This window comes from Anser brachyrhynchus (assembly GCF_964034855.1).
Source record: "Anser brachyrhynchus genome assembly, chromosome: 11".
Taxonomy (NCBI): domain Eukaryota; kingdom Metazoa; phylum Chordata; class Aves; order Anseriformes; family Anatidae; genus Anser; species Anser brachyrhynchus.
The window spans coordinates 9,931,239-9,947,649 of NC_137706.1; the positions used below are offsets into that span (position 1 = coordinate 9,931,239).

The window sequence follows — 16,411 nt, forward strand, 5'->3', positions numbered from 1 at the left end:
TTTCCATTTTGCAAAGGAAGGTATTCTTTGTGATTCTTGCAGGTTGGTGTAAATATTCTACACATGCTGCTAACGCAGTTCTAGTGCTCAAATCAAACTGATTTTGGTACAGCTTGATGCGTGGAGATGTTACCTCGTTAATCGAGGCATGTGTAATGCATCAGTGATGCATGAATCTTGTTTGGCCACGCAGAAGCTGCAATTTAACGCTTACCTGCATATGTGGCCCATCAGAGTACTTGTGGACGAGCAGTGGTACACAAATGTATTCATTTAATTGCTGATTGTAATTGCATTGCAGTTTTTTAACTGCTGATGCATGGAGAAAAGACGGCCCTGAATATAAAAGTGCTTGGGGACTAAAATAGTGACTTTCTGACAACTTGAGAACAACTCTACCAAATGCCTTGCAGCAGATGTAATCCAGGATACACCAGTGCCATTTGCCTTTTATGTAATGCTGCCTATTTTCTTCCCCAATCTCTACAAGGGCTGTGTAGGAAGGTAAAAATGCAGAAACATGAGCACTGCTGTTAGAACTGATAGATGTGCTTGCATATTTAAAGCAGCTGTTCTTGGAAAATAAATTACTGGGGCAGCATTGTATAAAAGCAATTGAATTAAAATACTGGATTTTAATGTCAGCCACTGGGAGTTCCCAGGAATGGACCAAGTCTGGCTTCCCTCGTATGGGCAGCTTTTGGGTGAAGCATCTGATGGAATCTTTCTTGCTCAAATTATCTCAGAGCTGTTTGGGGCATTGTGTGAGAGCTGCTGAAAGCCTGAAACAACAGCCTTTGGCCAGTGTTGATTTTTGGAAAGATTCCTCCATGAAGCAGGGGTCTTCTCCCCCCTGGCTTCCTAAACCTGCTGGCTGAAAGCTCTGCAGGTAATGAGCTCGTGTTGAGTAATGCTTTCATTATCAGCAGGGGCCGTGACGACGATCCTGCCAAGATGCAGCGTGCTGTCTTGCTCCCTTTCTGGATGTAGGCTTTCTAATTGCCCTGTCTCTGTGCAGCAGAAGTGCCCACCATGCTTTTGTGGTGGTGGTGTGATGCTGGAGCTCTGCAAGCTTGAAGATCAAAAGGAAAGAGATGCAGCTCTCTGAAGAATTCTCTCTGCAATCTTTCTGCTGGTAGCAAGATCTTGGGAGAAGGAGGTTGAAACAAGTTTGTCTTTTTGTCTTGTACAAACCATCACCTGGTGCAGAACAGCAGCAGCGAGAACCAGCTGGGGAAGAGCGTGCTTCCAGTTCCCTCTGTGTGCCCAGAAATTGTACAAGCCCCAGGAAAGTTCATGATGTACACAGTGTGACTGATGGATGGCGTCTGGTCTCCCTGCCTCACCTTCCCATCCCAGGCTCCTTTCTTGTCATGCACCTTTCTGTGCACCAGATAGAGCTTTTTGTTTCCTCGTCCTTTCTAGCATTGTGACTCCAAGGGGAGTCTTCTGGTTTCTCTCTTCATTCCTTATTTCTTCTGCACCTTCCTCTTTAGTCACCCGCAATTAGTTGATTTCCCAATAGCAAGTGCTCAGACCACTGCCTCTGTGATAGCGTACAATTTATCCGTTCTGTAAAAGGCTTCTTGTACCCCCTAACTGCAGCTGAGCCACAGGCTCTGGTTTCACAGGCGATACCCGCACCCAGAACGTGGCTCTTCTGCTTTCACTCTGGCTCCAGCCCAAGCAGCGTGCTGGAAAACAGGTGGCTATATCAGCAGCCTTGGAGGAGCTTGGTTCTTTGACTCCTGACTGTCTTAGGAAACCTCTGCAGCCGTTTCACAATGCTGTACCAGAAGTGAATTAAGGAATCCGGCATTCTCTCAGCACAGCTGCATTTTAAAGTGGTCCTGAACACCGAAAGGGCAATGCACGTCACGTTCTCCATCTCTGCAGTGCCTTTGGTGTCCTTGCTCTCCACCCGGGCTATCAAGGTAGATGTGGATGAGAACTGTAATGCAGAAGAATAAAACTTCAGAGACCTTCTACTAGGTCACCCATAAGACGTAATAGTTTTTACATGCAAGAATATTTTTAGGTGCCTTTGCACCTAAGCACCTTGCTTTAATTTTGTCTCTTAATAGGAAAACTTGACAGGTTCTGTTAACTGGGACATTGTTTTGGAACTGACAGGCGTATTAGCCCTCCCCTCCATTTTAGTAATGCTAGTAAAATATCTTGAAAATACTTGGAAATGAGGAACTGAATCCCTCCTTTATATTAAGAGGATTGCACTGCATGCCCTGTAACAGAGAAACCAAAGAGCACTCTTTCCAAGGCTGTGCTGAAGCATACCCGTTCCGAAAGCTGCTCGAGTGCAGTTTGTGCCTGTTGTGTACATGCAGTTTGAAGGCACAATGTGTGCTTTGGCACAAAACCCCTTTCTATTGTGATGCATATTAAATCTACCAAAAGAGTGATGCTTATAAGATTACTCGTGTTAAGAATGACTAAACCTGTATTTATTTTGTTACATACTTTTAATTATCAGTTAACTTAAACTAGCCCTGCCTCTTTTTGCTCTTTTGTCTGCTGTTTCAAACAGGTCTTTAGATTTTCAGTATGGTTTTTCCTGCTTCATGGAGTAAGAATAAAAGTCCTTGCTTGCTTTTATCAGGAGCATTAGCTTGGTTCCACTGGTGTGGGACCTGATAAAATGCGTTGGGCCCACATCTCCGCAGCGAGCTGTGTCTGAGCAGCGATGTGGGTTCTGCTGAGCACTGCTGTGTAAAAGCCAAGGTAAAATTTTAATCCTTAGGAACAAAACCTGCTTCATTCTGTGCTTTATATGTTACTGGCACTGGAGTAGAATGGTGTAAGAAAAACCTTGACTAGAAAAGCTTCGCAGGAAAATGTTGCTCTGTTGCTAAATCTGTGATTGAGGTCAGCTGCGGTGATATTTTAAATGTAGCTTGTACAGCAGAAGGCAATTAGCCAAACATTCTGATAGAAAAAGTACTGGAAATGTCTCAGCCATAGCTTGAAACTGGCTAGCATCAGATGCCCTGAAATATTAATATTCCCTGTAATGCTCCCCTCAGACTGTGTACAAAAATAGTCCCAGCCCTCAGAGAGCTGGAAATGGCTGCTGCATAACTGTGCCCAGCAAGGAACAGGCAGAGTGTGCTTGTGTCACTTATGCTCTCATTGGGATAACCTGGCAAAGATGTCCTCTTCTTCAATATAATTATCTCCTGGCTGTAGGAGAACGCTAGGTCACCCTGCAGCAGAAGTCACCATGTCCTAGAAAGCTTCCCCTTTCTTTCTCCTAGAAAAAGTGGGCCAGCTGCACGGCACAGACTTGCTGCGCCCTGTCCCCGCAAGGCTCTGCTTTCAGCCTCTTCCTGCTGGTGAAAACCCAGTGCTGACAGATGGAGGCTGTGTGGGGCTTCACTGTAAGCTGATGAATCCTATTTCTTCTTTCCCTAATGGGGAGTGCTTCACAATTGCTTTTGACAGCCCTTACGTGCCAGTTTTGGGACCATCGCTTTGCCTCCAAGTCTGTCCCATATGCTCCATGCTTGCAGGCCTTTCGCTGTCAGGGGCTTGGAGGTGAGCTCTGTGTATCGTCCTGGAGGAAGCAGAAGCCCCAGGGAAGTCACTGGGCTCACCAAGCCCCTGCCTGACAGAGCCTCCCACGCCTAGCAAGGAGGAGATGACAGCTCTCGGTGGATCACAAAGTGAAATTCGCTTCTTAATGAAGAACTACCATCTTTTGGAGTAAAAATAACACTCCTCTTTGAGGCTGTGGATGGCGTTTTGGAAGGTGCCTACTGATGCTAGTATCCTGAAGGTGTAATGCAGCACACCTAGCCCTGAAGCTGATTTATTTTCTGCTTGGAGACCTTTGACTTGAAAACTGTTTGGCATCATCTTGCAACTAGACAGCGTTTCTCTAGCTTCATCCATTCATGCTGCTTTGGTCACGTATATTGAGTATTGTTAGCAAAGACATTATTTGCCTCTGGGGATACTCAATTACTTCCTTCGGTGTTGTATCATCCTGCAAGGGAGAAGGGGATTTTCTCTTTACTGAAGAGTAGCTCCTTGCTGAGAAAATGCTTTAAAATTGGGAAGTGGACAGGATGATATGCTCACCGTATTAAAGTACTTTGAAATAGCATAACCTTCTTTAGGAGCTCCACCAGAGGTCCTGTACTTAGACTGGATTTCTGTAAGCAACTTCCAACAGGTGTGAGATTTTTGAAATTTGTTTGGATTTACAGAGGCATTTTGACAAAAGCCTGGGGTCATCAGCCTCTCCTGATGGCGTCTTTTCAGGTGAACACACGGATGCTGAAGAATGCCGTACCTTGTTTGAACAGCCAAGACTTTTCATGGTTCAGAAGCTTCGTTTAATGCAGCCCCTAACAGTGTTATCAATCACCTGCATTGCTGTCCTAAAAGAATCCTCCAGCGCTAAAGCATGGGATAACTTTTCCATTTCAAATGCCCTTGCATTTGAGATACGGCAATGCCTTTAGCACATAAACTTGTCAAACGTTTTCCCAGAGTTGTGATTTAATTTGGGGGAAGAGCAGGTTCAGGTGCTGCTGCTCTGTTGCACGAGATATTTTACTTGTTAGTTTGCTGTGACTTAAGCAAGATTTCATTTCTGCTCAATCTTCTGACTTGCAGTGGTAGACGAGCCATCAGGAAACCTCCCTGCTCCTGCCTGTAGGTTTTGCTAGCAGCAAAGGGAACTTCCCTTGCGTAGACCCTTGCGATAAATTGCAGCACCTAGGGGTCTTTTCCTGGAGCTCTCAGATTGGACTTTGACTGGATTAACAGATCAGCACCCAGCGATCACACAGCAGGCCACGTGTGACATAATTAGCAAGCTAGAAAGCGAATGGGCTTTAAAGGTGGTCACTGCAGCACCGAAGCCCTCTGCTTAAGTGAAGGTTCAGCTCAGGCAGTCCATTGATCCAGCATAATCTCTCGTGAGGCATTAGGCTGCGACAGGCTGCTGTGACACACAAAGGGAACGGCAGTGCCATTATTTATAGACAAATTAATTCAGAATTTAAACCCTCTGCTGTTATTTAGGGTGCTGATATTTATTCTGTATTTTGCTCAGGGCTGCCCAATTTACCTACAACCCCCCTTAAAAATATATTTGCATACATGCTGGACGAAGCAGTTCCCTGTTGGAGGGATTTTAACTTTAACTGCATTACATATACCAGCTGTAGTGTCGCTGTAAGGTGTTAACAAGTGTGAAGTGTTCCAGGTCACGGTACATTTGCAGACCAAATCTACAATCTCGTTGCAAGGAATAATGGCTCGATGCAGCTTTTGGAGCTTTGCATTAAGAACAGCATCAGCATGGAGCCCTGACACAATGGGCAGGTTGTAACCAGGGTCCCTGGCAGCTCTGCTTCAAAGCTGAAGGTACCCACAGAGCCACAGGGACCTCCTGAGCGGTGCAGGTGATGTTCCTCCTGTTCCTGCCCTGAGGAGCACCTGGGCCATCTCAGCTCTGTAGGTTTTTGGTCCAATGTTGAGATTTCTCCCTTGCTCCACTGTTTTCCTGGCGACCCAAGCCTGAGCGATATGCTTGCAGATGTTCAGCTGAGATGCTGGTTGGAGAGAGGTGGGAATCGGTTTTCCTTTTTTAAGTTGGGCTCAATGTGGGAAAGGTGATAGCTTCCAGGGAACTTGTCGCTTATTTGCCGTGCAGATTCTCTATTTGCCGTGCAGATTCTCAAAGCTTAAAATAATTACCTCTCCACCGAGCAGCTTGTAAACACAGTTCCTGTTTTCTTTTGTAGCTATCCCTGACATCACTGGCCACAAGCGAAGTGAAAATAAAAACGAGGGGCAGGAGGCACTCATGTACTGCAAGTCCGTGGGCTACCCACATCCCGAATGGGTGTGGCGCAAGAAGGTCAATGGAGTATTTGAGGTAAGAAACTGGGGTATTAGGAACGTATAAATATCCCAAAACTCCCACTAAGGCAGGAAATGACCACCTTAGCTCAAGGGATGTGCTCTTTAGGGTGCCTTGTAACTTCTCAAAATGTGGTTCCATAAGTCTGAGATGTGGCTGAGCAAAGCTGACATTTTTCAGCAGCAGCAAATACAAAACTGTTGCACACCTGTGGTGTTGCTGAGCAAACAGTTGCTTTTTACATTGCTGCTGGACAAAGTTAGGAGTTGTCCAGAAAGATGGAATGTTGAGGGTATCTGCTACAAATTGCAAAACACAAGTTATGAAATGTACTTTAAAAACGCATTCAGTTGTAAACTACTTAAATTGTTTTTTGGTTTTACTGGTTGAGCTCACTCAATAGGAGGACTTGGCAGTGATATCTATTAGCATTTAAGTGCCCGTATTTTTTCCATGTGGCAACCCAACTGTTGAGCTAAAAATTTGATCAGCAATTGGAAGAGCAGAAGAGAAGCTGAAAGTTGCTAAATCCTTCAGCCTGCCTATTTTTACATCTGCCAGAGAAGCAGTAACTTGATTGATAGACGAAGAACAAATATTCAGCAAGTAATAGCGTAGGTTGTTTGCTCACTGTTAAGGGTGAGCTTAATTTTTCATGGGACAGTGATGTATGGGCAGCTTAGCCAGTGCTGTGAGTCATCAGAGTCCTGTGTGTTGCTCTGTCGACTTCTCCACAGGCTTTCTTTCTGGTGAAGTTGATAAATTCATCCAAGATTAGCTCTCAGGAAGATCAAACCTTTGTATTTTGTTCTGTCAGTTTTGCCCTTTTATGTTTCTTAAAATAAGTAATTCCGGAAATCTTTTTCCAAAATGAGGAAAGAATATGGGGCCTTAAATTCCAGATTCTGTAAATATTCCTGAAGTTCACAAACTTGGCAGTCTAAGAACAGTAGGTGTTTGCTTTAAAAACGTTACAAAGGCAAAATGTTAATAAGTCCACTGTATCTTAAATAATTAGACAATGCTACCTAATGCAGTGTAGAATAATCTTAACCTATACTGCTTTTTCTTTTTTTTGCTCTACATTGGAATCATTTTGTCCCCTGCTTGGGCAAGCACTCTCTAGTTCTCTTGTCTGGTTAGGTTAGTCTGTTTCATCTTGTTTTATAGAGGGGAATGGATTGTAATGGTTTCTCGTAAGGCACGAGGCTGAGAACACTGCAGCATACACGTACATCACAGCCGCTGGCATTTCATGGCTGCTACTGTTACAGCAGGAGAAGAATACAGCTTGTCAGTCAGGCTGACATGGTTTGTTTTTTTTTGTTTTGAAACAATTCACTTCAGGGAGGGATATAGAATGAACACTGGCAGTGGGCTCTGTTGTGTTAAAGAACTAACTGCTTTGTGAGAATCCATCAAATCTCTTCTACTTGCCATGACATAGAAATGAAAAGGAAAAGCCTCAGTGCCAGGACTTATTAAGCTCTATCTCTTCTCCTCTTCCACCTTTCTTCTTTCATCAGGACATCAACAACTCTTCCGGCAGATTCTTTATTTCAAATAAAGACAACTACACCGAGCTCAGCATCACAAACCTACAGATAAATGAGGATCCTGGCGAGTACCAGTGCAACGCAACCAACCAGATCGGCTCCATGTCCGTCACAACCATCCTCCGTGTCCGCAGCCACTTGGCTCCCCTCTGGCCCTTTTTGGGGATCTTGGCAGAAATTGTTATCCTCGTTGTCATCATAGTTGTTTATGAGAAAAGGAAGCGGCCGGACGAAGTCCCAGACGGTAAGTGTGCTCAAAGCCGCTTGTAAGAGGAGGAAAACATAAAAAGGCAAAGCAAACTTATGGAAGGAGAACAGAGGGGGTCTTTGTGGCAGGAAGGATCATCAGCGCAGCTCGTTCAGCTCTGAGCTCTTTGCCTTCTCGTCTGTTCACTCTCCAAATCCTAAAAACCCCAGTAAGCGGAGAGAGTCCGAGTGCTGTGCGAAGTCCTAACACTGCATTTCCCCAGGATCTTGGACTGTGGGATGGGAAGGCAATTTTTACAATATTTGGAATGTGTTTTGTCGCACGAGGTAGGCCTTGTGCCCCCGTCTTTTTCCTGCTGTGGTAGTCCTGAAACCTTCCATGCCAGCCCACAGAGCATAGGGCAGCACAGGGGGAGAGCTGGAAACCTTTCAATCCCTGATGTCGCCCGGATTGGACACTGGGCAGGTTTTGGAAGAAAGCATTGCACTTAGAGGGATTGGGATCACAGAGATGCTTCAAAAATATCACGCTTTCAGGGAGGGTGGGAGGGGAGGTGGGAGGTAGGGCTCTTATTTTGGTGTGTAACTGAATTAGCAATGTATTTAAGGAATGCTCTGGAAACTCTCCTGTCCACTGAGTTGCATTTTCTAAAGATTAGGCTATTAGCTTTGATGGTAGCACTGATTAGTTACAGCTTTGTTGTGTACCAAACAGCTTAATTGTTTTATCTTTGAACTTCTTCTGCATATCTCCCTCTTTTAAAAATAGGGGAATGGGCATTTTGAAGCTAAAATGAGTATTTGAAAGAAAAACATTGACAAACAGACCTGACGCTCGTGTGACACCTAGTTGCTTATTACTGTGTTTGTCAAGAAAACTTATTCAAGGAATCCTTGTGAGAAACAGCTGGTAATGCCATTTTGCCTGCTGTAGGAGCATGACGTGTCCAGATAATGGATCAAGTGCTGGGGAGTACATGGAGGGCAACACGCTGAGTCAGTGCGGGGAAGCACTGAATCACGGGGGCTTTCCTGGGTTGGACGAGCCCGCGAGCACAGTAGGTACCTCCCAAAGGCAGCTGTGTTGTAGCTTGTGCAGCACTGACTCGCCGTTGAGTTGCACAAGGACTCGGTAACAGCGCAGCAAGATGTTTGCCTTTGGGATGGAAACGTAGGTGCTGAAACAGCAGTCTGCTTGTCGAGCTGGGGCGAAAATAACTTCACTGCTCCCGAGCTGGGTTTTAGCGAGTGGAAGAAGAAATCTTACGAAATAGGTAATCAATTTTAGTAGCTTGGCAGAGGCTTGGATCACCTCCACAGCAGATTGAAACTTTCTGAAATAGTGCATACCTAGAGGAAACTAGCTTTTGATCTTAACCACCTTGGTAGCGATTACTAACTGCTTACAGAGCATGCGTTGGGACCATTCCTAGGTGTGTATCCACCAAACTTTATACTGTGTTGTGCATGTACTTCCGCCAACTAACAGCTTCACGGTTGCTGAAGGGGTTTCTACTGCCAGCAGTTTGTTCTGTAAGTGGCTCTCAACCAGCCCAGAAAACTTCAGATGTATTTGGAAGAATAATTTAATGTTTTCTCGTACTTCTCACATATTGCTATACCATTTTGGCCAGGGAGAATCTCACCTCTTTTCTTTTTTTTGGTGGCTCTTGGTAGTTCCCTGCATTTCCCAAGCTTTCTCTTGGTGAAGTTTCACAAGGACTGAAACAAGGTATCAGCAATTGTAATCAGATATGGAAATAGTTATTGCAAGCAGCATAAACTGGATTTAATCCAGTAGAAATTGGCTTGGACTTGACCAGATTGCAATGCGACAAGTGTGTTAGCACAATTGAGCACACACCAGAGGTGAAATGCACATCGGCGTTTGTTACGGGCTTGTTTCAAAGGCTGAAGTTTTCCTGGCTGGTCTGGCTGCTCTTCAGATGCCTGAGGAATTCCAGGCTCCTCATCTCTGGTGTAGGTGTCCAAGATGATGAGCCAAGTAACTGAGGTTACTGACTTTGCTTGCTCAGTTCGCTATTCTTCTAAAGGCAGCTAAGCTCAAGTCCTGGAGAGTGACGAAACTCTGAACCGTGTTTTCTCTGCCCATTTTCTTGGAGGACAAAATCCAATACTCAATATTGCAGTCAATATTTACGTATTAGGTTTGCCTAGATGAAGAGATGCAATCAGCATAAAATCTCAACTAAAAGGCCGACTTGAGTCCTGTATTTCCTTGGAGACTCTAGCGCTTTCTTTAACTGCATTTGGAGCTTTCTGTGGTACTGTGGTGGGAAACACCCTCTAAGCCGGGGCATTTTACAAATGCATATGTGAGAAATCTTTGATAAGCTGCTGATTTCCACACTTGAGCGTTTTACTTAGGTTATTCTTAATTCCATTGTTATTTTAAATACATCGTTATGAAATGCCAAAGTTAATGTTTGAACACAGTGGTGTGTTTATCTGGAATTGAAACTCAGTGTTTCCAAAATCGTACATCTGCCTCCGTGCTGCAGTGAGCTGTGGCAGGTAACACCAGCGAGCCCACAGTTGAGCCAGCAACTTAAGTAGTTGCCTATCAGAACATTCATTAGCTGTGAGTCTAAGCATCGTATTATTTAATATAAATATTATTTGGCATCTGCTGTGGTTTCTTTAGAGTCGGCCAGTCTCCTGAATTTTCTTACTGTTGGTTTTGATGCCTTAAACCTTCAGGACAAGGGTTGTGGTTACGCCAGCCTTTGTGCGAGGCTGCGCTGTTAGTGCCTCCTCCTCACTTACAGGGGCGAAAACTGGTAGCAGAGTAACCTCCCTGCTGCCCCTTCTTGCTGGGCTGTGGATTTTGTCCTTGGACTACTCCAAACTTGTCCCTACTCCGAGATTCTTTAATAGCTCCCCACCATCACCCCTCTCGCCATTGCAACAGCGTAACTCTGGACTCATTGAATCTCCTTTGATCTGCAGAAGCAGCCAAAAAAAAAAAAGACAGCCGTGTTTGAGGATGGATGGCCATTTTGTGTGTTCCTTTGGACCGCTGCCTAATGGATCGTTATCGTTCGGCTTGGCACATCCTCTTGCAGGCTGTCCACTCCTGCTGATAAGGTGTCTGCTGCCATAAACAGCCTAAATGTTGGGGTGCGAGCTCTGGCCCGTGGGGCATTGGAGCTTCCCACCTTAGGAGGAGGAAGGGGGATGTCTCCTGTATCCAGCTGGCCTTTTTTCTCCCCGAGAATCCTCTGATGGGTTGGCTCGAGGTAGGTACCTTTTTGGTACAAAGTAGTGCCTCCAAAGACTTTGAATGGCTGATGCTGAACGGGACCCCCCACTTGCTAGTGGGGGATGTGACTGGAGAGAAACATTATCTCTGTCCTGGAAGACGTCTGGGATGCTTTCCAGAGCTCTTGGGAACTCTACCTGGCCAGCCAAAATAAAATCAATTGAATTAATTCCCTTTCCCTCTCTCATCTCCATGTCCCACAGGCTAAAATTACCTGTCGTAGCGTGGCAGCTACCGTTCCTCTCAGATGGGTAGTGAAAGATACCTGCTTGAATTCAGAGCAGTTCTTCTTGGCTTACTGTTCAGTAACACCGTGGAGTGAGGCCACTTAGGTGTCAGAGCCAGGTGGAAAGGGCTCTGTGTTGCAAAAAGAGACTTTCCCAGTGCGTTTGCTGGCTGCACAAAATGTTACCGCCCGCTAGAAGCACTGCCAGCCAGAGGAGTGAGGACAATCCTTTAACTTTGGCATTTCCTGACTGCAGTTTTTTGCATGGACCTTGCTTTTTGTGTTTGGTTTAATTGCTTCTTCTGCCACAGAACAGGGCTGCTCGGTAGCTCCTTTGCTGATATTTCCTCCTTCACATAATTCAGATGTTTATTTTTTATTTTGTCCTGCTGCTGCATAGCAGGAGAAGGAACTTTTGCACCCGTGCAATCTGCATTTCCACCAGCGATGGTGTGGGGATGGCATTAGTGGGTGCCTGGGGCAGGATCTTGCTCCTCGTGCCTGCAGATTAGGGGCTTTCCCGTCCTGCTGGGAGGAGAGGGGGCTGCAGCAAGTATCGCCAACAGCCTGCAAGCCCCCTCGCTCTCAAATTGTGTGCGGAAAGGAGGAAGGGAGGGGAGGCCGCGCTTGAATTTCTGCACCACAAAATGAGTTGTGGCTTGCTTTACACGTGGTAAAGCGATACAGTCGCATTCTGTTTCCAGAGAGCAGCTAGGTGTCATGAAACCAGAGTGGGTGAATAAGGTGCAGCTTCCCATGGCTTTTGGTGATGAAAGCTGCATGAACATGGCATGTCGAGGCCAGGGTTGCTGGCACTTCACTGCATGCACGGTCGGAAACTGTTCCAGCGGAGGACTGCTGATGCATTTTGCTCAGAACGCAAGTTGCTTGGACTTCCCTTGACAGTAAAAGGGAGCAAATAGCTTTTTCTTCCTCTGTGGTATAGCTTAAGCTGCTCATTTTTGATAGACGTAGTGATCAGCCATTCTGACCTTTATGTAGTCTATCAAACTATCAAAGATTCCTAAAGAAAGTGCTTTCTCCTGTTGTTGTTGGATCAAATTAGCACAGATGCTGTTTTAAAGGGTATGTTCCAGGGTAAGTAGAAAGTAAAAACTCCTTGGCTACATTCCCTCTTAGGAATGTAAACAGTTTTTACTTTAAAATCCATCCTGTACATACTCCTTAGCTCAAAGCCATGAGGTGACTGGGTTATGATACGTGCTTTTTCATTCTTCCCCTCTCATTTGTCAGCTTAATACAAAGCCTCTCCATAAATGTATTTCTGCTCCGGCTGTGCAGCAGCTCCATCCATATCCCCACATTCTTTCTAATACTCATTTTTTTTCTTGACTTCCCTGTTCCTGCTATTACTGTAAGTAATTTAAAGAACAAAATGTTTTCACTTAAAAGGTTTACCTTGTAACAAGTTAATTTTTGTTTTTTCCTATTACCCGCACCTTTCTCTCCCACGCTTAAAATTCACAATGGGGAGAAAACTGTCAGACAGGCACGCTGTGAGATTGTGTAGCTATAAACTATACCTAAACGCAAGCATCGTTGTATCGTAGCGGTAATGGAATAGCCTGGCTTCTGTGGGCCTTTGTACTAATTTGTTAGATGCTATTATAGGGTCAGAACTCCTTGAGTCTGATGTAAGTAATCTTGGCCAGAGAGTCGTCATTGCCTTATGCCTTCATTCCATTTCAGAGCAACTGCTTTGTCCTTACCGGTGGTTTTGTGGAGCAAGGTGAGTGTCTCCACTCACCGCTCCCCTCCCTCTGTTATTAATGAAGCGAAACAGAAGAGCGTTACTGCAAACCCTGTGTGCTGTGCTAGTAAATGCCGCCTCCAAATCGTTGTGCAACCTGAGTTGCCAGCGTGGGTCATAATGCCCATGTCCCTGCAAACAGCCACGAGGGAGAAAGCATAGGATGCTTGCTGGGGAGCCTCCTGCACCTTTCATGAGTTCACCGAAGAATTTATTGAGGTGTTTTTTTTTAACTTGGGCAAACACATCTGAATAATACTAATGTCCTTCTCAGAAGTTTTCAAACCACTGCTGAATTTTCTCTTCCCGGAAAGCACTGAAGCTAGTGTAAATGTCAGAAGTCCCCAGCAGTCTGCAGCAGTGGTAACAGACTGCTTTGCAAGCCATGGTGGTCGCACTGTAACGCCAGACCGGAGCAGCCACAGATGTTGGCTTTTCCTTTTAAGCATTTGGGCAGAACTTGCACATGGGTGTTCTGCTTGGGTGTGTGCTGTAATGATGCTTCTGTTCACTACAGGTGTGCAAAGCAGGCCTGAGTTTTGCTATCTGACAGAGTAAGCAGCACTGTAAAAGGGGAGCCCTCCACAAAACGCAGCCCCTTTTTCAGCCTGCTGTAGCCTGAGTTCTGTTCCCAGACACTTAATGCAAGTTGAAGCCACAGCAAACGTATTTGTCATCCCCGCAGAGTTTTAACGTCCAGAAATTTTGCCTAAGAAGATCATGCTTGGTGCGCAATGCACTAAAGAGAGGAGCGATTCTAAACTTCCAGTTCAGAAATCTGCAATTTCAGGGCAATGCTAAGCAGATAATCACTATACCTACCTTAACCGTGCATTATATAAACAACGATCTGTTGGAGTCTGCAGGCCCCCTCCGAATTAAAAAGCCAACCCCTGGAAAATGAGGGGGTTAGGTCGGTCAATTATGAAATTACAGCTTCACCTGGCAGCGTTTCAGGAGCCCTGCAGGTGCGGAATGGAATGAAGCAGCATACTCAGAGGCTGGTTCTCTATGGCCATGCATTTTAAATACAGTTGCGATAGAAATCAGTTACTAGAGCAGGTCTTCTGGCATAAAGGTTTTGAGTTATATTGATATTTGTCGGTTACTATGACTTCTTTTTTTTCCCCCCTTCAATTGCATCATACCCTTAAAAAACGGTGGTAAGTGAGAGATCTGCATGCTTTGGAGTTTGTTTAATCTCCGCTTCAGTCTATACAATGCACAAGTCATAATGTTAACACTTTTTCTTAAAACTTCTTCATTCACGTTCACGACTAATTTGGATTTCAGTTTGCTGTTTTTAATCTTTATTTAATCTAATTTTGTACTTATTTTTTCTGTTGTTCTGTTGCCCCCTGATTTCGCTCAGGTTTTGGTCTTTGTCTGTACTGTACTGGGGATGCTTTTTCAGCAGAGAAAAGTCTGACTGGGGTAGTAACGCATAGAGAAATTTTCCTTGGTCACGTTTTGTCACCGTTTAGGTTATAGAAGGGGAAGGGGCAAGTGGTGGTGATCCACTGGTCTTAGGCCTTATGCGTAATCACAAGTATCCTAATAGGCATTTTTGTTGGATCTTTGGCAGGGAAACTTTTGCTGGCAGCCTTTATAAATGTGAAGCTTTTTTTTTTTTTAAACACACGAAACTCCCTGTCTGAAATACACATCTGAATATTTTAACTGAGGAGGAACAATGGTTATTCGGTAGCGAGAGAGAGCTTGTATCTTAATGGTGCAGTTTGCTATTTCTGAAGTTCAGCAGAACAAACTCTCAAAGCTGTCTGATGCTTGTAGAAAGCTGAGATAACCGAGTGGTAACGCCGAACGGCGTCGGTAGCGCTACTGGCTGGGGCTGGGGGGGCGCAGGGCTTGCTGTCTGTCCCAGGCTCTTCCCACTGAGTGCGCAGAGTACGTAGCCTAGCCTGCTTTGCAATCTTTTGTGAGTCAAAAGATTATCGTGGAGGGAGGCTCTAGATTTACTCTACTGTGCTTTGTGTTTCAGTACCTGATGTGTCTCTGTATATCTCCACTGTATATACAACAGCACATTGATGTCTGGTTGTCCTTACTAGTCCTAGTTCTCTCTGTATCTTGTCCGATAGTGTACTGTTGCTGGTAATGGACTTCTGTGGACACTGGTGTGTCGCTAGTATGTTATTTTTGGCTGTAAAGCTCTCGGTTTGTGGTTAGTTCTTTATTTTTTTGAAATATTTTTTTGTTCCGGTCACTGTCTGTGCTAGCGGTGGCTTTGCCTCTCCGTTGCCTTGAAGGTACAGGTGGAGTAATGTCACGTTTGACAGACATTACTCCTAGCGTGTGCTCATGCGGATGCCCACACTGTTCAGACTGTAATTTCCATAACTGCTTCATGTGCACCAAGCCCCCTTGTGGAATCCTGCTGAAAGTTTCTTGAAGGCTTCAGTGAAAAATCCCTCCCGCACGAGGGGGAGCAGCAACTGTGGAGTGCTCAAAACAGCAGGTCATGAATTGGTCCTCCAAAATACTTCTACGGGAGCATTAACGTAACTTTCTGGATTGATTTTTGTACTGCTGCTTAAATGCACTTCCATCTTCTGTACTGCAGCTCGGGGGAAAAATAAGGCCTTTTTTAAATTCAAAAAGTATTCAATTGGCCATGAAAGAGCCCGTATGAAACACTACTCGTTGGCAATTTTTTTCCAATTCTTAAAAGAGAATGTTTTCCCTGGCCTCTCGCCAGGAGACAAGGGCAAAACAATGCTGTCAGTCTTCTGTAGTTGAAGTCTGTTGTGTCTGGAGGTGTTGCGACACTGGAATTTTTCCTGGTGCTTTGAGTCCTGTGCTCTATTGGATGCATGCACAAAGCCTGCTGCTATCCCAGGTCTACACCTGGGTACTTGAATCAAGTATTGAACCTTCAATCTCCTCCTAACCTGGTCTCCTATAATTAGATCTTGAGAAAAATGAGAAATGAAAAGGCTGTGTAGTCCGTGGCAGAAGATGAGCATATGGCATATACACCCTGTTGTGTATATACCAATAACTACCCACCCACAGTTGAAGGATGGCTTAAAAACCAATCCAAGAAAACAAACAGCAGGATTTTACAACTGAAATGTTGGTTTGTCTTCTCATCTATTTTTATAAGATTGAACCACTGGAACTTGGGGACAAGATGAATCTGACCATATTGCAACAATCTGTCCGCTACAGTTGCAGTTCTTCATGACAAGCATTCAAAGTGTTAACTAAAACCATTGAAGCAACATACCTGCCATTAAAACTTGAATCCAGAAAATAACTCCATGAATCTTTGCACTACCAAGTGGAATGGCCTTTAATGCTGTAGATAGATCGGTTTGCTGTTTGTAGTTGGGCTGGCGTCGGTACAAAGACTGACTCTCTTTTCTTTCCTTCCCTTGTCTTCCCTGGATTGCACCTGAATTCTTGCTGCAGATGATGAACCAGCTGGGCCAATGTAAGTGCACCTTAAGAA

At 44.9% G+C, this 16,411-nt stretch overlaps 1 protein-coding gene across 4 annotated transcripts in view; it reads left to right on the forward strand.

Moving 5' to 3' along the window:
- Window positions 1-16,411, forward strand: part of NPTN (neuroplastin) — a 51,774-nt gene that overhangs the window by 33,359 nt on the left and 2,004 nt on the right. The window contains exons 4-6 of one of the 4 annotated variants that reach the window (XR_013955881.1): window positions 5,775-5,908; window positions 7,420-7,930; window positions 13,288-14,096. Coding sequence is in view for 2 of the 4 variants with exons in the window: in XM_080607308.1 (XP_080463434.1) it covers window positions 5,775-5,908; window positions 7,420-7,693; window positions 16,372-16,393 (430 nt within the window). In the remaining 2 variants the exon portion in view is untranslated. Of the gene's footprint in view, window positions 1-5,774; window positions 5,909-7,419; window positions 7,931-13,287; window positions 14,097-16,371; window positions 16,394-16,411 lie in introns of all 4 variants that reach the window. The other 3 variants (XM_080607308.1, XR_013955880.1, XM_080607309.1) reach the window with 3 other exon arrangements.